This window comes from Pelodiscus sinensis, chromosome 1 (assembly GCF_049634645.1).
Source record: "Pelodiscus sinensis isolate JC-2024 chromosome 1, ASM4963464v1, whole genome shotgun sequence".
Lineage (NCBI taxonomy): Eukaryota > Metazoa > Chordata > Testudines > Trionychidae > Pelodiscus > Pelodiscus sinensis.
Window position 1 is genome coordinate 230,763,506 of NC_134711.1, and position 23,285 is coordinate 230,786,790.

Genomic DNA, 23,285 nt, shown 5'->3' on the forward strand with positions numbered 1-23,285 from the left:
CTTGTGGCTTCTCTCATTTTCATATTGAACTTGTCAGATATTTGTATGTAAATATTTCTTTGTATATTCTTTGTGATCAAGAGAACGTATTAGTAGAAATAAGCTTTTTTCAGTGTTCACTTTATAAAAATTTTGCCTGATCACCACAAACCTTTAAACTGAGTTCTTGCATGTTTTATTATATCCTAATAACCACATGTGGTATAATACAGTATCCTTATTAGACAGCAGCCAGTACTATGAATCATAGCATTATATGAGAAAGTGACAACATATAAATTAAAAAAATCTACCTTGAATACTTGTTGTTAAAGTGTAAGGCTTATTGATTAATATATGGCCTTATTTACCTAGTACATGTATTTACAAAATGACAGATTAGTGTCTGTACTTCTGGAGTCTTGATATTATTAGATTTAGAAGGTCAAGTGTCAGAAGGGTAGCTGTTTAGGCTGTAACTTTTTTTAAAAAAACTAGTAGTTCTGTAGCACTTAGACTAACTACACATACACACTCTCACTCTCTATGCTTTTTTTGTTTAAAAAAAAAAAAAAAGATGCTGGTACTAGGGTTGCCAGATGGTTTAAAAGAAAATTTGATAAACATTTGTCAAGCAAAAAAAAAAAAAAAAAAAAAAATCGCTGGGGAACATTTGTCAAGAGGGGGGGAAGGAGAAGGAGGGGGTGCCAGAGAATAACCTGGGAGGTTGGGGCTGAAATGCGGTTGCAGCCCCTTTAATTGCCATGTCTCCTGAGCGGGCCTCCGTCTGATGCGGCGCAAGTGCTCCCAGGGCCGGCTGAGGGCTGTGCCGGGGGAAAGCAGCAAGTGCTCCCAAAAAAAGGTGTCAGTGCATAGTCACAAAAACAGCACTGTGTGTGTGTGTGTGTGTGTGTGTGTGTGTGTGTGTGTGTGTACACACATACACACACTGCTTTTTTTTGGTAAGAAAAGAGGTGCTGGTATGCTAGGGGCAAACTTGTTGAGCCCAGAAAAAGGGGGAAAAAAAAGGATAACTTGTTGAGACAAACAACAACAACCCCCCCCCCCCCCCAAAAAAAAACCCAACAACAACACAACCCCCTGCGCTGGGGGCCAAAATTTGGGTGCGGCTCCTTTAAGAGCCACAGCACAGCGCTGCACTGGGAGCGGGAAAAAAAAATGCTGCGCATCCTGAGCAGGCTTCCATCAGGAGTTGAGCTGCCTCAGGAACAGGTGCTGTACATGCAGGGGAAATCCCATTCCCTTTCTGTGAGGTGGGAAAATAGGTGATGGTATGCCGTTCCGGGCAGTACCGTCACAAAAAAAGCACTGTGTGTATATATAGTGTCATGAGCAAAACCCACTTCCTAGCATTAGTTACCATTATTTTCCATAATTGGCTATAGAAATGGCAGTGGCCTTTTAAAAAAATTCTGTTCCACTGGTGTACTCTGTACTTGACGTGAGTTGATGAGGTTTTTACCGTTAGGCCTGTAAGACTGAGTGAGCCAGATTCTATTTTATAGAATTATTCCAGTTAATTAACATCAGGTACCTTTGCTTTCATTGGGGTTAATTTAGTTTACCGAGCATTTTTTCATGGTGAGGAAGAAAGAATGTAACTACTTCTCCTAGGACATGTCTGCACCTCAAAAAAAAAAAACAAAAAAAAAACCCTGTAGCAGGCCTGTGCCAGTTGGCTCAGGCTGTGGGGCTGTTTCATTGGTCTATGGACTTCCGAGATTAGGCTTTAGCCCAGTGTTGGAAGTCTGCACAGCGATGAAACCGCCATGCAGCATGGCCTGGCTGAGGGTGTTTGGTTGCTATGTAGTAATACCCTTACAGCAGGGGTGGACAGTAAATTTTATGGGTGGCACTCCAAGTTTTTGCTAAGTAGTCAAGGGATGCACTTTATTATAGAGGGAGTGCAGAGCCTGGGACATGGTTTGGTGCAGAAGGGAGCTCAGGATAGGGGATTCAGGTATAGGAGAAGGTGTGGAGTCTTAGCAGGATCTTGGATGAAGGAGGGGGTTGTGATGTGGGGCAAGGGATTAGGAGTGCAGGGTGGTGGAGGGGGGTATGGATGCAGGAGAAGATTCTGACCTGGGGGAGGGTTTAGAAGCAGGTGCAGGGTCTAGAGAGTTGTGACCTGGGGCAGGGGTATGTGTGCAAGGGTTTGGGTGGTGACCTGAGGGAGGGGATTGGGATGCAAGAGAGGATTCTGAGCTGAGGGAAGGGTGTAGGAGGGAGGTGCAGGGACTGAGAGGGAGTTGTGACCTGGGAAAGAGGGGGTGCAGAGGGGTTTCAGTGGTGACCTTGTGCAGGAGGAGGTGGAATGCCAGAGGCAGGCTCTGGCTGGGAGGCACTTACCTAGGTGGCTCCTGGCCAGTAGCCCAGTGGGCCCCCAAGGCTGGCTTTCTGCCTGCTGTAGCCCAGGCTGCTCAAAATGGTTGGAGGCTGCCTCCCTGTGCCTCTCTGCTCCACATGCCTGTTGGGCTAAGGGTGGGAGCAGTGTGCAAAGTCATACACCCTCTCTCCCAGCAAGGGGCACATGGCACCTAAGGGGAGCTGCCAGCTATTCTGAGCAGCCTTGGGGTGCAAAGAGCCTGCCACAGTCTGGATCAGAAGGCTTGATGGGCTCAATCCATGGGTCCTGCCTTATGGTCTAGGTTATATTGGTAGAGTAGTGAAAACATTTGACTTGTAAATTGAGCAATTTTGCTACTTTAATTGGAGACAGCTGTTCAGTGCCAATTTTAGTCCTTAGAATGGTACTGTGCTGATGCTTGTGAGGTTTATGGGGAAGCACTGAAACCTGCTCATCTTAACTGGAATCACTTTGGGGGGGAGAAGGAAGAATTGGAAGATGTCAATAAGAGCATATGATGAGTGAGAGAGTCTTTGCCTGGAGTTCATGAAAAGAAAATGCTCCCCGACTGTAATACTAAAACTAACACTGAGGGAAGTACTGCTTCTGCTAGGGTAAACTCATCATCTCGTTTTCTTGTTTCTCACTTTCGCACCCCTTCCTTCATCTCCCCAACTTGTCATCTGATTGGCATCTGGCAGAATGAACAGGAGCAGCAAGAAACACACAATTCTTGTTCATTCAGTAGTGCCATTTGCCATAAAGGGGAAAAACCTGACATTTGGAGTCAGTGCAGTGATTCTTCAACACCGTGATGTCCCCTTTTTTTTATGCCCAAGATCACTTTGGAATTTAAGGGCAACTCACGATCTACTTGTGCAGAGGATGTACTTGGTTTGGGAATGAATCAGGGTTATGTAGCAAAGGAGGCTATCTGCAACAAATGTGGCAGGGTTCTAAAACTTGGAAGGTGTGTAGTGAAGAGAAAAGATGACCTCATGGTTAAGATAACTGAATGCTACCCTTAGGGATGTGAGCGACTAATCAACTATCTGATAATGCTAGTCAACTAGTCGCTTCCCCCACTCCTTGCTGCCTCTCTCAGAAAGAGGCAGTGAGGGTAGGGGGGAGAGAAGGCATTTCAAAGCAGCAATGCTGCATGGAGCCAATGGTCATTTGGGGACTCCACCGCTAACCCCGAGCTCCGTGTGGCGCTGCTGCTTTGAAACGCTGCGGGGAGCACAGGGACAGCTGGGGGCTGCTTGAGTTCCCTGCTGGCCCCATGCTCCCTGCAGTGCTTTTGCCTTTGAAGTGTAGCAGCAGCCCTGCAGCTGTTGCTACATTTCAAAGATGGAGGCTTATTGACTAATTGAATAGTCAATGCAAATTGCATCAACTATTCAATTAGCCAGTTAATCTAAATTTAACATCCCTAGCTACTCTAGGGTGCATCTTCACAGCAGGGATTAAGCTATGTCAGTTGCATCGTTTATTTCGAAATTGGGAGCAGAGCATTTACACAGCACTTACTTGGAAATAGAGCACCCTTCCTCTGAGTTCCCTTATTCCTCATACAGTGAAGGTTACAGGATTTGGAGTAAGAAGTCCTTCAGCTTGACAGTATTTCGACATTGTTTAGAAATAATTCCCTGTTTAGATGCAGACTAAGTTATTTCGAAACAACACATTATTTCAAATTAATGTTGGTGTGTAGACGTACTCCCGGCGATTTGTACTCCCAGCGATTTGTATCCTGTCTCTGCCATAGAATTCCTGTATGACACTACACAAGTCATGTGAACCAAACCCTTCATATGCACCAGTTGTTTCTAGCATTTCTGGGTGCCTGACTTGATTTGCAGAAGTGCTGAGCATTCAGAACATTGTTTGAATACTGTGCAGTAAATAAGACTTAAAGCCCCTTGGCCACATACTAAACAAATAGCATCAAACAAAATATCAAATTTGCTTAGTTGGGACAAACTACTGCCAGATAGGGATATGAAAACATCTTGGATATGTTCTGAGAAGTTTTATTATAATAAACGTGGACACTGACTTCCAAAGATCTATTCAATTTGGCCAGTTAAGTTTCATACCCATGATTACAAGTTGTAGTGACATGTAGCTTGCTTGTATGTTCACTCATGAAGCAACTATTTCAAATGAGAAGACTAATTCTTCTTCCCTGCAGGCTCAAGCCTGCAGTTTTGTATCTTCCTTCCCTACTTGAGCACAGTATTGCTTTTCTGGATGCTTTTTTAAAAAAAAAAAAAAAAAAAAAGCAAAACTACTAACTTTGATCTGCATTAGTCTCCTGAGTACAGTAAACTTCAAATAATCCGGCACCTTTAGGACCCAGGGGGTGCCGGACTATCATAAGGGGGGGCTATGAGGGTTCTGGAGTGGGGTGGGAGGGAATGCCACTCCAAACCCCTCATAGCCCCCCCTTATGATAGTCAGGCTCTGCCCCAGGAGTCCCTGATTCAGCCACTGCTGGTCAGTTTCAGCAGCAGCTGAATCGGGGATGCCTGCAATAGAGCAGCTGGGGTGCTGCCTGGTTGGTCCGGCAGCCCCGAGGGGCAGCGCTACAGCACCAACCCAGCAGCACTCCAGCTGCTCTTGGGGACGCCTTGGACAGAGCAGCTGGGGTACTGCCCGGTTGGTCCTGTAGCGCTACCCCTCGGGGCTGTGGGACCAACCCGGCAGCACCCCAGCTGCTCTTGGGGACTCCTGGGGCAGAGCAGCTGGAGTGCTGCCGGGTTGGTCCCGCAGCACCAAAGGACTGCCCTGGGCTTCCTGGAATCAGCCACTGATCTGTTTCAGCAGCGGCTGAATCGGGGACCCCTGGGGCAGAGCAGTTGGGATGCTGCCGGGTTGGTCTTGTAGCGCCGCCCCTCGGCGCTGCGGGACCAACCCGGCAGCACCCCAGCTGCTCTGCCCCAGGGGTCCCCAAGAGCAGCTTGGGTGCTGCCGGGTTGGTCCCGCAGCCCCAAGGGGCATCACCCCAGCTGCTCTGCTCCCGGCTTCCCCAATTCAGCTGCTGGTCAGTTTCAGCAGCAGCTGAATGGGGGAAGCCTGTCCGGCTGCCCCAGCACTTCTGGGTTCCTGATGGTGCCGGACTAATGGAGTTTTACTGTAAAATGTTTAACTATTTAACTTGAAAGTTTCCCAGAGGCCAAGTGAGATGTAGTTGGAATTTCTTCCCTCTCTTGGTCTTTCTTCAGACTCTGGTGAATAGTTGAAACTACCCATTACTATTAAAGAAGTTAACTTGATTCCCTTTCTGCAGTGCTGATGAATCTTGCCTCAGGTACACATCATAAGTACTAAGCTTTGTTGGAGCATAGGAAAAATAGATGCTTCCCTCAGGCTGCAGATTGACAGCACCAACCACTTTGAACTTGTAGCCATCAGGCTGCTGGGGTCCTTGTTCTGCTTTAGGGTTGAATGGCATTAGATAAATGGTTTGCACACTTGTCTAGTATAGCCACAGAAGTTCACAGGCATTATGATCCCCCTGCACAGTGAAAATCACACCGGTTCTGATGCAGGCAGGATCCACTCCACAAAAGATAAAAGGCAGGAGTTTTACATCACATTTTAAATGGATGGCAGGGCCAAAAGGGCAGTTTGAGGTGAGGGTGATATGGTAAAGAAAATGTGGTATGGGATATAAAAAACCACTTGAAAAGTCTGAAGACGCTTATTGACCTATCTGCGTCTGTTTTTCTAATAATTTCAATTAAAAAACCAAAACCTTTGTGATCCAGCCAAGTTCCTTGTTGGTTGTATAGCAGCCTAGTGTAAGGTGGACATCTTGCAGAGTTGGCATCTGACTGGTGTACCTCAAATGTGGTGACGTAAAACTGTAAGTTGTATTTATCCTTCTTAGTTAGTACCTGCATATTCAGACAACTTAAAAACTAATTGAAACTCTTCAACCAAGAATCAGATGGCAGCTGTACACCTTTGTGATCCATGAATATAGTGTGTGTATTAGGTAATGGAAGATGTTTTTTTAATAGCATTGTTCTTCAAAGTACAAGTTAGTGTGTTAATGGATCATTATATACCTGCTTGCTTTTTTATATTTAAAAATATTCTCTTCTGATTCTTCTCATAAATGTGATTAACATGTTTAGTCATTTACATTCTTGCACTTATATCTAGATTTCTAAATATTAAGAATGTTCTAAATCCCATGACTTCTAAATTTAGGACCCTGAAAAATGAAGGCAAAATAATGCTATTTCAGTTGTATCTTTTAAAATAAATGCTCCAGTTCCTAGACTTGATAGCTGAAATGCAGTTGCATTTAATGCTTGCTACAGTATTAAATTGTTACTCAAATCTACTCAGATGAGCAATTTGAGAGTTTTAGATTGTTGGTGAATTATTTAAAAATGTATTATGAGGTTGACTGTCCTCATTAATGGTATTTAATAGTACTATGGATGATTAATTGGCTCATTTTGTTAAACAGGCTTACCACAGCAGTTGACCTCCCTCCTGAATTTATTCACCTTTATATCTCAAATTGCATCTCTACCTGTGAACAGATTAAGGATAAATACATGCAGGTGAGTATTTGAATGACTTATTTAGAAAAGAAAATGTGGCATAGCTAAAAGGTAAAGAAGGCAAGTTCAGGCACAGAGATTTAATAGTGTCTACATGGGGAATTCATAGTCCCCCTTTAGAGATTGTAGCTTCAAGAAGCAAAATACTGCTTTAGTGATACTGTAATATTTTATAAGCATGTGATTGTTCCTTTGGCATTTTTATGGCATAAGTAACAGTCTTAACTTTCTGTAAAGTACTTCAAGCATTCAGTAGCAAAGTAATTGTACAGTGCTTCCACTAGACAATTCAGGTCTACATATGGTGTCGAGAAATCTGATCCTCTTTGTTTGGTGCCTTCCTCTCCATCCATTTATTTGAGTTTGGCATGGTTCCCATTTTTTAAAAATTCTCCTAGTCTGAAAAAAATCTGCAAATTCTAATTAAGCATGAGGATAAACTATTCTACAATAATTTATTTTAGGAAACATTACTCTTTAAATTGTCTTTTTCCTAAAATTAATGACTGAGTTACTTTCAATGATCAGTGCACATGTTTTAATATCCTCTTTAGTCACTCTGTTCAGAAAATCTTGTGTTAGGATGCAAGCTGTAAAAAAAACAAAAAAAAACCCTGCTACCTACATATAAAGCAAGGGCAGGGCCTAGTTTCTAGTGTCAGTAAAAAAATCTCATATAAAGAATATATCCAGCTCCCTATCCTTAACATGTATTAATATGGCAGCAAATGGGAAAAATAAAAAGCTAACTAGAGACTAGGTTACTTAGCGTAATTAATTCCTGTTGAATTGACAGTCACAAAATACCAGTACAAAGATCAGACTAGCAGAATTGCTTGGGCATATTTTCAGATATTAAACCAAATATTTTATTTCAGAATCGCCTGGTCCGTCTCGTGTGTGTGTTTCTTCAGTCTTTGATCCGCAACAAAATTATTAATGTACAGGACTTGTTTATAGAAGTGCAGGCATTTTGTATTGAATTCAGTCGGATACGAGAAGCAGCCGGCCTTTTCAGATTGCTGAAGACACTGGATACTGGGGAAAACCCTTCAGAGACAAAAGCTTCAAAATAAGACCCTTTCACAAAATTTGATAGCTGTTTTATCAGCTGGACGTTCTGTATCATTACTTTTTGTGTAAACATTTTAAACTTAAATCATTGGATTGCTTAGTTTAATACTGTATAAATAGCATTTTATGCATATAAGCAAGGCAATAAATACTGCTTTTCTGATGCCAGAATAACTTGAGTTTGTTTTGACTTGACTATAGGCACACCATATTATCTGTCCTTAGCTAATTGGTTCTGACCCCACTCCACTAAGTCTAAGGAATGTAAGGAGACTTTCATTAATGGCTAAAGCACATAGTTGCAAAGGACATAAGTAAGTTAGTTTGGAGGGTGAAGGATAATGGATAAAATGGTTCCATATGTTAATGGGCTTGTTTCAAATCATACTAAGCAAGTTTAGAATTGCTAATGCCAACTGAAATAGTGATTTCAGTCCAAATTCCATCATGCCAAGTTTTTATAAACTCATGGTAGGGATGTTAACATGTAATTTACAAGCTCAACTAATAAAGCTGGGCTCATCAGTTAATCCTAACAGTTACATGCACACACACCCTTGTTGCAGTAGTGCAGGGGGGCATAGGAGGAAGACAGGCTCCAAGCTGGCTTTCACGTCAGCTCCCACAGAGCTGCCTTATCCCCAGTCCCCTATATCCGAGATTAGGAGAGGAGGCAGGAGCTGACTCCCTCCTCCCCTTGCATGTAAATGTGTAACAGCTGAAAAATTGTGGTTACACATTTACAAAAACTCATGTTTCTTCAAGAGCTTTACATAAGTTACATTTTTAGGGAAAACAGATCACTCCTTTTAATTTTTGAAATTGTGAAAGGTTCTTCTATCAAGAATTCTTGTGCTTAATATTCTGGGACTGACACGGCTGCAACAATGCTTACTCTAATAATCATTTAATGTGACCTTTAACCAGAGATGGAGTGACCCAGGGTTTGTTGACTGATCACTACTAAGTGCTTCTGAAGATGATCCTGAGAAGGGAGGATAGTCTAAAGGCTACTCATATACAGGAGTTGAGCAAAATTTTCATGCCTGGCTCCCTGGGATGTTGTGCTGGTGATGAGACTGATAAGGGCATGTAATCCAAGGAAAGACTGCAGTTTTATTCTAGCATGAGCTGCTTCTCTAAAGGAGAATGCTGCAGTGTTCAGAGCATTTGCAGCATAACTGCTGTCTGATTTCTGCTCTAACAGGACTAAATAAGGCTTTAAGAGTTCAGTATTTGAGTGTACAGCATGCCACCATCTATTAGTGGTACCCTAAAAGTGTGTACTGAGGGTAATTAATAATCCCTTGAAGCAGTATTTCTTCAAGACATGGGTTGTGAACCTTGCTAATGGGCTGGGTCACAGCTCCCCCCTCAACTGCAAATAGTGAATCACCATTAATAGGAGCTGTGAGACTGACTGCAGAGCAGGTAAACAAACACACTGGAGGGGCCAGTTGATTGGTTTTGCTGACCCCTTTGAAAAATGCAGCCTTAAGGCTTGCAGTGGTGCTGGAAGCACATCATTCTGGTATTGTGCTCCTTGGTGACTGCTGCTTTTAGCATATCTGCAGGGGAATCACTTTTATGGTACTGGGGAAGAGGACTGCTTCCTGGCAACTGAATTATCCCAGCCTTACTTAATTCTGTAAACTGCTGGAGTAAGTACTCCAACAGATGAACAAAAACAGTGCCTGATGGAGGGTTAAGAGACTGGGTCATAGATGGCTGGATTCTAAAAAGTTCTGCCAAAAGGCATTTAGAAAACAGGGATGTGTCTATATTATACCTTTATATGGGACCATAAGGACAAAAGTGCATGCAAAGCCTTACTGGACAGTGCTTTTGAAAGAAATCTATAGAGAGCACACAACCACACCCAAAAATGTGGTTGAAGATGTAAATAGCTGGCAGTGGTGGTTTAATTCCTACCATTTTGGTATGTATGGGTATCACTGGATGATACACAAACTGAGTATTTACTATACATTTATGGAACAGGTATAAAATATTACTGTTTGATATTTCAAACAGTGCTCAATGTTAAATGCAGGCTTCCTGTTGTAAAATGCCCTAAGATGCTGCTGCCTGGTACCTGGGCTTTTTTTGTCTCTTTCTCTGCATCTCTCTATTTAGGAGAAAATGGGAGAACAGTTGAACTACCCGTGCTGCACTTCAGCTAGACTTCTGTTCTTACTCCAGGGATCAGGCAGAGAGAGAACTGAGCCCCTAAGACTAGTGAACTCTCCACCTCTCTGCAAATAACCAAAAGCTAACACTGCTTATGTAACTAAAACTTAGTGGGCTGTTTGGATGCAGTGCCATATGCCAGCCAGCATGCAATCAACATGCACCTCACTTCACCTGTCTTCAGTAAGACCACTAGGCAAAACAAGTAAGCAGATAGAATCTGTTAATAGTAAACACTGTCTTGGGGGGAACACAGAACCCTGGCAGGACACAGGTTGTCCCCCCACTATGCTATAATGATGGAATAAATCAATAGTGCTGTATGTTTTGAATTGATGCAAGAATGTGCTGCAGCATATACTGAGGTCTGATTACAGGCTAATGCATTCTAGCACCTGTAGGCATGAGGCTAGAACCTTCCTAGCTTAAGAGCTACTTAAATTGCACATGGTAGATAGTTTGCTTCAGTAGCCTGTCCATTAAAGGGAGGGTTAGAAGCCCATTACATTTGGAAAGCATCTACATATGCATAAACTATGATGAGGATTTCTAGTATGTGTTTCACTTAGGACCCAGGCACTCTGCCCACATAAGAAAAGCAACCAATGCAAGAGTTTAAGAGGACCTCCCTTACTGAAAAGGTTTAATTGTAAAGATTACAGGCATCATGAAAACTTAAATCTTTAAAAATGCATCCATATCAAGCAGATTACTATTACCTTGTTATACAAGTCCCTGCTCCCACCTAGCTTCAGAAGAATTTCCTGCCCTAAAGGCAGCTGACTGAGGAAGAAGGGACAGAAGCACAGTTTGGCACAGAGATAATACAGGACAGAACTTGCATGTGGTTTGTTTCAGGAGCAAGGGAAAAAGTGTCCCTTAACTCTCAGATTTAAAGGATGAAAGACTAGTACACCACATCTGTATTCCCACCAACAAGTAAAAGAATGCAGCATTGGAAACACTTGCAGTCAACATTCTAGCATCTTTAGGAAAAGAAACTCAGGTGCATATGAAGCAAATGAAAAGGCAGTTAGTACAAAGTATGAAAAGTCAAGTTTTCTAATACCATTATGTTTAATAGGCCCATACAACTTAAGGGATTTTAGGAAGATAAACCAGTTAAATACACTTAATACATAACATTGATTTAATTCAACTTGTTTTTGAAGTATAATGAAAAGTTTAATTTGCTGAATCCAATCAATACAACCAAGTTTATTAAAAAGTTAGATAATAGCAACCTAGTGCTAAGTCAGTTTGTGAGTAGTAGTTTACTCACTATGGTTTCAACATAAACCAAGTTTAACAAGTTATTTCTGTGGATTACATGTTTGCCTAAGCATTAGATCAACACAATCTGAAAGCCTACTCTGTAGTTGCCAAAGGCGAAGTCCCACCAGTGGGGTCAAAGTTTCCCTAGTAAGTTTTTAATGTGTTCACTTTAAACACTGAATGATCCCACTTGTTGGTACTGAAAGAACAAGAAGCCTTCAAATATTAATGGTAACTTAGTGAACAACTTCAACTAGCAGACCATCTTTCACCAGAAACATCTAACTTCACTCAGATTGTTTCTTAAAGTCCTAATTCAAAGTTCAAGTTTTCATTACTTGCTGAATTAGTGAAATATGATAGGAGTTCCAATTTTTCATCCTGTTTTCAGAATGAAATATTCCTTAATTAAAAATGCAGCAATACCATATTGTGGATGAAATACAGTATAGGTGATATACCTAACAACTTAGATCCCTGTCCAGTCAAAGTATAGGTAGACCTAAGTTTCCTGGTGATGCATTCCCTTACACAGATACATGCAGTCACAACATCATCTATCTTCAAGCAATCTCAGGTCAAGATCTTGCCATATGGCAAGTTATCCGAGAATAGAGTTCAGTACCCAGTTTGAATACATGAAAATATTAACTTGATTTATGTGCATCTCTTATAATTCCAGTTCCAGAATCTTCATACCATGTCACCTGTATGAGAGAAAAGAATATTCAATTTATACCACAAAAGAGAGCCCTATTAAGAATGTAATTTAAAATTTATTTTGGTGCAGTGTTGGAAGTTGTAGAGCAGATGAAAAGAGAAGATTCTGCTATTTATGGCGAAAGTCAGTCAGTGGAAAATAGCACTTGTTCATTCAGCTGCTGGCCATAATTCTGATCTACAGGGCAGCAACTGACTGGTAAATTAAATCTAATAGGAGCACTGTCATTTTCTCCCAAGTTAGTTGCACTCTGTTCCCCAAAGTCAGAAGTAGAGATGTTAAATATCAGTTAACTGAATAGTCAAGTAATCTCATGAATTCTTATTGGTTAGTTGACTATTCTATAGTGGGACAGGGACAGCAGCCCATGTGCTCTGGCTTCACTCCTTAGAAGAGCCCTGCCACTCCGTGCTGCTGGCACTGTATCAGAGACAGTAGCACAGGGTGCCAGGTGGGAGCTGGTCTGCAAGGGGAGCCAGTTCAAAGCCCAGCTCCCTTTGTGGACCTGTGCTGTCCCCCTGTGCTATTGCCTTTCTAGGGGTTGGTCTGAGCTCCCAGCTCTGGCACAAGCCAGAACTGAGCTGGGTTGCTAGCCAGCCTGCTAAAAAAAAATTGTACTGGCAAGTGGGGAGAGGAATGCGTATAGTCTATAGCTTTTTCTTATCCGTTAATTGACTACATTTTTACATCCCTCATCAGAAGGGCTGATCTGATGTTCCACTGGATAACTTCATGTCTTGTACAAAGTAGTAGTTCTGCATTAAACACCACTCGGTGTTGAAATCCAACTGATGTGAGGTTAAATGTATGGTTTTCAATTTTAGTAACTTCCCTTTTCTTTAGTCTCCATAATTAAGTTACTGCCCTAACCTACAGGGCTTTTATTTTAAGTTTTTCTGAGCACAAATTCCCAATTTTATCAAATGCTATTATACTTATGAAGTGCTGACACTGGGACAGCTTTATCGTTCTTTGTAGCCTGTACTATATTTGGTGTTAGGTTCCACAAATAGAAATGCGCCAGCCTTAAACTATTGCACATCTATAATCTCAAAATTGCTGGCATTGTTAATAGTAAATGTATCAGAGCTCTTCTAAACAAACCTCCTTTGGGTTTATAACTATCCTAACTACAGATGGAAAAGCATCTGACTGTAACCATAATATAAAAATCACTAACATTGCTTTCTAAAGCATCAACATTAGGGCTATAATAGAATAACCATTTAAACAGTTAACAGTAACCAATGAGTCCAAGCTTATGTAAACAGTTACACACAGGCTTCCTTGCCCCCCAATTGCCTCCCACTGTGATGTTGTATTAAAGAAGGTAAACATGATGCTTGGGCATATAAATGGATATTAGATTGATAGATTTCAAGGCGAGAATGGACTGTTGTGATCTAGTATGAGCTCCCGTGTAACAGGCTACCAAACTCTCAAAGTAAGTCCTAGAGATTATTTTTAGTAAATCAAGGAGTGGGGAGGTCGTATTTCCTCTTTATCTGGCATTAGACAATTATAGGGCTATTGTGTCAACACTACAAAAAGGATGTTAATTGGACAGACTTCAGAAGAGAGCTATAAAAACATGCAGGGTTTGGAACACGTGTTTTTTTTAAGTGTATTTATCCAAGAGAAGAGGTTAAGAGAAATTAATCATTATCTATAGGTAACTACGTGGGGGAGTCAAGACTGGATGTGTTTCCATAAAGCATTCTGTGGTTCAATTAGAAATTATAGATTTGATGCAGAAGTTATTGGATGAAACTTTCTGCTTCATACAGGATAAAGTCAGTCTAGACTGATACTAGTCCATTCTGGCCTTAATTTATGAGCCCATCTATCCCAGTATCTTGTCACCAACAGTACCCAATGTTAGATGCTTGAGAGGGGATACTAAGAACCTTGTAACAGTTATAAGATAATTAGGCAGAGAACATATTCCTGTGGGACCTTATTAAGAACAGTCTTATTGGGTGACTTCTCCATTTCTAATTAATTTTTGATCCACTTAATATAACTAGATGAAATTGAATAGTTTTTTTTAATCAGTATGTCATGATCTTTATCAAAGGTATCTGGAATAAAAAAGATACCAAGCTTAAGACCAGTTTTCCATAAAATAATATTGATTATTAGTTACACTGCCATCTTTAAAATTCTTTACTGATTGTGTCCCATGCCAGCATTTCCCTGGTGTTGCTTGTGACTGATGTCAGGCTAACCTGCCTATAATTTCCCAGGTTCTAATTTATCCTTTTTAAATTTTCCCACTCCCCATCTAACTAGTAGTCTCATCCAACACAGCGATTCCTATGTTCTGGATAGGGAAGATCTGCCTCACTAGTAACTACCTCAGTTCTAAAACTGCTTAACCTGTTTATCTAGAGTAGTATAACTTTTCTGCATTTGCAGATCATTACAACATCAAATGGAGAGATGGACCGCAGGGTCCACAAAACAGAAGCCGAAATCCATTGATCTAGAGATCATTTTACATAGTAACAGACTGGTGATTGACTTACACTATTTCCCTTATTTCATTATTTCCCTTTTTCAGGAGGTTTGACATTCTTTTGCTATCATCTGAAGTCAAGATTATTTTTTCCATCCCCTGTGTTTCTCCACCTACCTCTAGAAAAGTTGTTGCTGAGGTCAGACTAATTATTCGCTTCAGGAGACTTTGTCATTGTGCTTCCAAAGAGAGCCAACTGCTTATGGAGACACTGCAATTCGGCCTTTTATTGTCATCATTCCTCAGCAACACAGAAGTCCTTACAAAGTTTGGCATATCAAAGAGAGAATCTCTTATGATTGCATCAGATGTTATTTAATGAAAGTAATAATTAGAATTATAAATCCTGAAATCAGTTTTATACACATTTAAGTAGCTATGAGGGGTACCAAAACTATTCTCATGGAAGCTGTGGATTCTCAGCACGCTGTATAATCAGATACAAGTTGTCAAGCTGGGCACTCAAAATATTCGGTTGCATAAAATTAATGGACAGTTCTGAAAATCTGTCTGCAAGCAACTTGGCCATGGTATCAAAAAAGTCAGTCGCAGAGCTAAAAAACATGCCAAAAATCCTGGTTACCTGGCTGCATGCTCTACAAGACAACACGTCTCCTAAATCAGTCACACAATATTTTGAAACAGCTTGTCAATGGTGGGTGGGCCCTTTAAGGGTAATCAGGGCCAGCTTGCATGACAGGTCAACCCACATCTAAAGGACATAATTAAATTGAAGATGGGCTGGTTGGTAGCTAGTTAACCTGAGAAAGGGTTACAGGGCTCTGTGTGTGGTATAGGGTATGTAAGATGGGGATATTCTAGAAATAGGCAAGCTCTCAAGGAAATTTGCTCCCCAGAACAATGAGTCTAGAAAGTATGCTTCTAGGGACAAAAACAGTGGCAAGAAGCCCAACTTGTTGGGAACTATATACTGCCCCAGACAAGAGCTGCCGTTGACTTTCTGTAGGTACAGTAAACTTCCGATAATCTGGCACCTTTAGGACCCACGGGGTGTGCCGGATTATCAGATATGCCAGACTATCGGAAGAGGGGGCTATGATACCACACAGACCCCTTATAGCCCCCCTTCCGATAGTCCAGCTCTGCCCCAGGCATCCCCGATTCAGCCGCTGCTGGTCAGTTTCAGCAGCAGCTGAACCGGGACACCTGGAGCAGAGCAGCTGGGGTGCTGCCCGGTTGGTCTGGTAGCGCAGATCCTTGGCTCTGCAAGACCAACCCAGCAGCACTCCAGCATGTCCCCAAGTCAGCTGCAGCAGAAACTGATCAGCGTCTGATTCCAGGAAGCCTGAGGCAGAGCTGCTCTGCCCCGGCAGGCTTCCCGGAGTCAGCTGCTGGTCTTATTTCAGCAGCAGCTGAATGGGGACTGCTGGGGTGCTGCCAGGTTGGTCCTGTAGCCCTCAGGGGCAGCGCTACGGGACCTACCAGGCAGCACCCCAGCTGCTCTGCCCCTGGCTTCCCCAATTCAGCCGCTGGTCAGTTTCAGCAGCAGCTGAATGGAGGAAGCCGGGGACAGAGTAGCTCCACTGGTCCGGCTGCCCAGAGCACTTCCGGGTTCCTGATGGTGCCGGACCATCAGGAGTGCCGGATCAATGGAGTTTTACTGTACTTGGCTCTGGGATTCTCTTCAGATAGTGGGAAGCAGCTTGATTCCAGGAAAGGGACCTGCACTGAGAGAACCCTGCTAATGCAGGGCCTAGAAGGAAAAAAGGACTAGATTTGGGTTGACATAGAAAAATTAAGACTGATCATCTCTAGTTAAGACTCTGTGGTGAAGGTTTGCTTGTATTTTCACTGGGCCTTTGGTTAATAAACTAGATTCCTCAGAAGGAGCTCTGTTCCTTGCACAGAGCCTCAAACTTATTGATGACACAGAGGAAACTGAGCTGAGGTAGTCTAGAGCACTATATTTGGCCAGTAGAGGGTATACAGTGAAATGGTTTTATAGTCTTCCTTTAAATATTTTGTAAGCGACTTTGTGCCAAATCTTGCCAAACTTACTGTCTGTTCTTAAAGTGAGCAATATATTCGCGCCTTTTCATTTTTAAATAGCTTAGGTATGAGCCTGCTTAATTTATGAGACTGCAGAAACTGCCAATCCCACAATAATATGCTTGAACCTAAATTGTCAAGTTGCAGATCAAACAGCAGGGAATCCCAACTGCTGAAGGCCTTTTGCTGTCAGACTTGTACATTAATTATTGTAATAGTTGCAGCAAAGTGTCATATTATAAAAGAATTAGCAGGGATAATTCTTGAATGCTCATACTATTCCCATGTATTTTCTCCCCTCTGTATTTTCTAAATTATGAAGATTTTTAAAGAGTTCATAACTACTTTAAGTGCAATTTTCCACTTGTCTGCCACTCAGTGGCAATTAGATGACAACCATCCCACAGTTCAGGTAGGGCCTTACTTATATAGAAATTTTACTACTCACCATAATGGTCACTCCAATGTGGATTCCATGTTGCAGGTATCAGCAAGACATCTGAAGAATCCCAATGTCTCTGAACTTCTTGCAGGCTCCTGACTGATGAGCTGGAGCTGTGACCCTCTTGATACTTTTTCATTAATCATGTTCAACTTTGTATTAAGGAAGAGGGAGAAGACTTAGCTGCTGTATTAAAGAGTAAATTAAAAAGGCAGCCTTGGAAGTAGAGATTAACTCGCTTTGGAGGCATACTGGTTCCTATGCATCAAAGTTGTTTGGAGATGGGGATGATAATTATTAAATATTCTACTTCATGTGCTTCTCATCAGATAGAGGCATCACAAAAGTTGTACCTGCTGGTGAAATGAGAAAACTGTGCCCTGACAATTATTCCATGAAATTTAATCAGTGGGCACTCCTACTGGGAAAAAAAAAGCAGATCTTTAAAAGGTACTACTACTAAGAATATTTTGGAGAAACAAGTATTTGATGAACTTCTTGGTAAAGTAAATACTCAGAATTTTTTTCCCAGTTGAAAACCCCTTCATTTCTGGAACATACATTCTAAAATAAAATTTCTGCTCCAGTCGAAGCACAGTACAGATTAGAAAAGGATTGCATATTTTCATTTTCTAAAAAACATTCCAAATACACATTGTTTTAGAAACAAAGTGCACTTCAACAAATGTCTGGCAAAAGACACCAATTAAGCAATCTTACAAAACTGAGGAATGTATCATATACATTCATTTATAACATGACAGTACTAAAAGCTAAGAATTCAACACTATTAAAATGTATACAGTACTGTAAATATACATAGTTTTTTTTATAAAACAATTTAGCATTTCCTTGTACTGCCTATTGATGTAGATATCTGAACAAGAGGTCAAAAAGAAGCGGGGCTTTATATTTCATCTCTGATGTTTTGGGTTTAGTAATAAATGCTTTTAAAAAAACATAAGGCACAATACTGCTAATCTAGCAAAGAAATAAAACTAACGACAACTCCGATTTAAAGTCATAATGGAAAATAGCCAAAAGGAATTTCCTATTTTGAGACAAAAGCAAAGACCCCTAACTTCATAAAAAATCCTAAGAAGGGATCCCAGTTTGTGCACATGGAAATGACGGCAAGAGAATGTTTAAGAAGGAAATCAGGGAAGTCTAAAACAGAAATACCCTAGCCATAATAGCCCTTTTCTACTCTGTTTTAGTGAGTTAAAGATTGAGAGAGAGGTAATTGACATGGATGCTAGATGAATCAACACGCTCAGCATGTTAACACTATCCAGCAAAGACACTGAAGTTAGTCATTTCTGCCAAATTCAGCATAGAAGTTAATGAGATGAAAAAAATGTAGGTACTCAGCTCTGAGTTAATATCAATGGTTCTTAGTGTTTTCTAAGAAAATTGCCATCAATTATTTTTTCATCCAGTGGTGAGTGGAAGATGCTATATAATATCAAAGGAATTATTTGATAGTTTCACAATCTATTTTGCATGCTGCTTAAACATCCAGCTTTTTTTAAAGTATCGTTTAATAAAATGTAGTGTTGAAAATGCTTTCAGCTTTATGTACATGCTAAACAAACAGTGTAACCAACATTTATCCATACAACTTTTTATATTCTGTTCTCTCATCCTAGTCTTCATCTGTGCTACAGCCCTCTGGAACACACCAACATTGAATAATTCTTATATCAGATGTATTGCATCTTTCATAGGATCAGACAGACTAGTTTAAAAAATCCTTTTTATACAAAATTCTTAGTTATTAGCCCTTTTGGAACATTAACTAGAAAAGTTCTCAAGATAAAATAAATTACATTGTTATTTTTCCATCAACTAGGCCAAAGTTCATACTAAATTAAATAAAAAGTTCTTTAAGCAGTCTAATCAGTCTTCCATGAAGCTTTTCAGTGGGAATTTCCATTAGACAGATGTTCTCCATGCCGACTATCACTGCCGTCCATGTCTAAAAATTAGGAGTTACAAATTTAAATCATTACCTATTAAGTCAGTTAAATATTAATAGGGTAAACCAGTATTACATTTACTAAGCTATCGAGAAAATTTGGGGACAAGTTGTACATCTAGTCATGCAAGAGTCCTGTTTATTTCAACGACAAATCAAAACTGTGCACAGGAAATGAAGGTTACTTGTACCAGAATTTTGAGATAACTGAATATTCAAACTTATGGATGTTACGCCACCCAGTGGCAACTAATGGTAATACCTTCCTCAAACAGTGTCCATTGAGAATGCGTACATACCCCTCCTCCCATCTCTCCTCAGTGTTTAACATTCTGATTGTGTTGCAAAATATGGAGGCACCACACTTCCTACCACCTCAGTTCCTCCCTCCAGTAATTCACAGAAATCATAACAGGACTGAGATTGGGAAAGTGGGCAAGAAAAGTTAGTAACCTTCTGCAACTGTTGTTCTTATAGATGTGTTGTATATGTCCATCCTACTCTGGGGTGCATGCGTCTCAAGCACAGTTGCTGGAAATTTCCCCTCCAGTAGTATCTGTTGGGGCAACTTGAGCCCATATGCCTACAGCACCAGTACAGAGCATCCAGTCAACCCCTTGTCCCCTCAGTTACTTCTTTCCAGAGGACTTTAAGGGAAGGATATGGGATGGACACGTGTAACATCTCTAACAACAGTTATGGAAGGTAGCAACCATTTTTCTTCAATTGCATATATGTATTCCATTCTAGGTGACTCAAGCAGCTGAATAAGTGGAGGAACTGGAGTTCATGGACCTCCTGAATGCAAAACAGTTTGACCAAATTTGGCACTCTGCTGATATGACATAATGGAAGGAGAATGTGTGCACTGATAACTGGGTCATTGCTTTACAAATGTCTTGAATAAGGATCTGCAATAGGAATGTTGCAGAGAACGCTTGTGACCTTGTGGAATGAATTAGTGGCAAAAACACCTTCCTGAGTATAACAAATAACAATATGTGAAGTGAACCAGGATGAAACTGTCTGACAAGACTGGGAGACTTATCACATTAGCTATGCTACAATCAGTTGGACAGACTTATGCAATGGTTTAGTTCTTTCTATGTAGAAAGCTTAGGGCTGGTCTAATGTTCAGTGAATGAAGGAGTTAATTCCAATTTACATGTGGCTTGAGAGAATATACAAGTGGATAGATCGCCCAAATTCTATGACATTACAAAACCATTTCTGAAACAAAGCTGGGTGAGGATGTAAATATGCCTGAACATTAAAGACCACTATACAGGCTGTGATGTGAGGGCACGGAGCTTCAAGACCCTTCTGGCTAAAATAACCACAACACATCCAACTTTCCAGGAGATATAAAAGGAACATACTGCCAAAGGTTCAAACAGTAGTCCCATAAGATTTGATGGGAACAAGTTCAGGGGTCCCAGGCAGAAACAGGCTCTCTCACTGGAGGATAACACCTTTCTAAGGCCTTTGAGAAATTGAACAGACATGTTATTTGGGAAAAAAACCCACACTGGCTACCCACCCAAAGGTGGAAATCCAATACTGCTGCAAGGTGAACCTTGACAGAGTAGAGTGCTGTTTCAGGTACAATAAATATGCAAGTATTTCTTGCAAGAATGACTGCATAGGTGAAACTCCTGTTGGAACATCCACTTGTAGGGATAACATATTAATGTATTGAAAATGATTCCTCCAAATGGAAGTGACTCCCCATAATTTGTTCCCGAGAATATAATGTATTAGATCATATAACTTAAAACTGTTAAGAATATAATCCTATGTAGCCAGAAACAGTCCCGTCCCCCCCCCCCCCCCCCACCCCAGGGCATGCTCAAGCTTGTGCAAGGGGCTGCTTGAAATTGACATTGCAGAGATACATTGTGACAATGCATTGTCAAGCCACTAACTCTGCTATGGGAGCCAAGCCCTGTAATTGACTAAGGGCATTGTTACATAATTGACGCCTGTTCTCTTTAAAACATTGTAACTTTACTTAGCACTCAGAGAATGTTTTAAGCAATACCACCCAGAAACTTTTGTAACTACAACTTTTATTATTATACAAAATACTGTATGAATGTAGGAGAGAGTGCTTGGACAATGAATGAATGGTTCTGAGAGGTGCCAGCCTGAGAATACAGCAACAAAGGGCTGAAGAAGGTGTCAGGTGCCAGTGCAACCAAAAGGTGTCAAGTGGAGAAAACCAAGTACTGGAGGTCCACCCGATGAGATCACTGATGAGCACCTGGCAGCCACCCTGGAGACATCAGCATGATGCAGCAATTTCCATAGACTGGCATAGGAAGAAATTCTTATAAGAACTGGACTAAAAAACTATGGAATCAGAGTCCAAGGTTCTGCTGCCAGCCTACCAGGAGCTTCAGATGCGCATCTGATCAGGACTTCGCTCCCCACTACCATCACTTGTGTACAGAATACCTGGCCAGTATTCTGTCACAAGCAACTTCCAGGCTGGTAACTATAACCAATACACAGAACCTGAATGAATGGATGAATGAATGTTTATATGTATAAGGGTTAAGTAGTTAAACAACGTTGTTTGCTTCTATCTTTTCTTTAAATTTATTATCTTTACAATAAATGTGGCTTTTTGCCTTATCCCCCTCATAAGATCCTGCTTGCTTTTATTGGTATAACACACTCAGAGGTAAATAGCCCTAGTAGAGAGCTTTCTACCTCCTAAGAGGACCTGATGAACTTGCACTGAGCAAGCCCGCTCTCTGGAATTTAGCTATAGAGTTTCCACGACATTAGGTGAAGAGAGCTCAGGTTTGGGTGAAGCAGCTTGACTGTGGTGCTGAGAGATCAGATCTGGGTGTAATGGAAGCAGAATTGGAATCTCCACTGAGAGGCCTAGCAGAGTGGAGAACCAATGTTAGCCCCAGTATGGCCCACTAGCATAAGCTGGGCCTGGTCCCATTTGATCTTTAGCAGTACTCTGCACAAGTAGGATACTGAGAAAGCATAAAGATAGCCTTTCTGCTACTGTGGATAAGATATGTAAAGCCTCCATAGCGGATTCACTTTTGACAAAGGAGGCAAGAACTAGCACCTCCTTGCCTGTTGAAATAAAACATGGTGGCAGTTTCAACCATGAGCACAAACAAGTGTCTAAAGTGGGTCAGGAAATCCTGACTGGCCAGGCAAACCACTCACTTCCCTTATTGATGGGGAGTGAAAGTTTCACTGGACTACTTCACAAAGTCCTTGAGTTCTGAGGGGCCGCAGGTGAGCTCCCTACACTAGTACTGACACGAGGGCATTGACAATGGAGAGCATATACAGGAAACAACCTCACAGTGAGCAGATCCAGCCATCAATTGAAAGACAAGAACCCAAGAAAATACTGTGAATGGAGGTCCAGATTATGGCAGTTTGGCAAGTACACTGAGGCCAGCCACATTTGGTGCAGCCTTGTCTGTTGTACCATATAAATTCATGAGGCCTTGTGACCTAAAAGCCTCATAAAATTTCTTAAGAATGGATATACTGGATCAGACCAAAGGTCCATCTAGCTTGGTATCCTGTCTTCCGCCAGTGGTCAATGGCAGGTGCTCCATAGGAAATGAACAGAACAGGTAGCATTGAGGAATCCATCCCTTGTCACTCATTCAAAGCTTCTGACAATAGAGGTTACGGGACTATTCCTATCCATCCTGGCTAATAACCATTGATGGACCTATTCTCCCTCAATCTAGTTCTTTATTGAACCCTGTTAAAGCCCTGGTCACAACATCCTCTGTCAAGGAGTTCCACAGGCTGACTGTGCTTTGTGTGAAGAAATACTTGCCTTTGTTTTAAATCTGCTACCCATTAATTTCATGTGGTGACCCCTAGTTTTTGTGTTTGAGAGCTAGTAAATCTCACCTTGTCCACACAGTCATGATTTTAGAGACCTCTACCATATATCCCACCTTAGTCACCTCTTTTCTAAAATGAAAAGTTTAGTTTTATTAATCTCTCCTTATATGGCAGCTGTTCCAAACCCCTAATCATTTGGCCTAAGCAGAGTTGAATACTGCTCCAATGAACTCTAACCTGTGCAGCAGACCTCTCTACATTCACCAAAAGGCCCAAAATACCCTTTGGGCGAGTCCAATGCTGGGCA

At 41.3% G+C, this 23,285-nt stretch overlaps 2 protein-coding genes and 1 non-coding gene across 5 annotated transcripts in view; 1 reads left to right on the top strand and 2 right to left on the bottom strand.

The window, feature by feature from the left end:
* Positions 1–8,178, top strand: part of CNOT11 (CCR4-NOT transcription complex subunit 11) — a 30,133-nt gene extending 21,955 nt beyond the window's left edge. Inside the window, exons 6-7 of the mRNA XM_075917180.1 lie at positions 6,834–6,930; positions 7,809–8,178. Coding sequence (XP_075773295.1) covers positions 6,834–6,930; positions 7,809–8,006 — 295 coding nt within the window. The 3' untranslated portion in view covers positions 8,007–8,178. The remainder of the gene's footprint in view (positions 1–6,833; positions 6,931–7,808) is intronic.
* A 3,069-nt stretch (positions 8,179–11,247) lies between these two features.
* RNF149 (ring finger protein 149) overlaps positions 11,248–23,285 on the bottom strand; it is a 44,905-nt gene continuing 32,867 nt past the window's right edge. The window contains exons 7-9 of one of the 3 annotated variants that reach the window (XR_012899735.1): positions 17,167–19,138; positions 14,826–14,967; positions 11,248–12,176 (exon numbers count right to left, since the gene is read on the bottom strand). The gene's annotated coding sequence lies outside the window, so the exon portion shown is untranslated. Of the gene's footprint in view, positions 12,177–14,825; positions 15,001–17,166; positions 19,139–23,285 lie in introns of all 3 variants that reach the window. The other 2 variants (XR_012899737.1, XR_012899736.1) reach the window with 2 other exon arrangements.
* LOC112547469 (small nucleolar RNA SNORD89) lies at positions 14,842–14,955 on the bottom strand. The gene has a single exon (XR_003091204.1). It is a non-coding gene; the product is annotated as a small nucleolar RNA SNORD89 (small nucleolar RNA).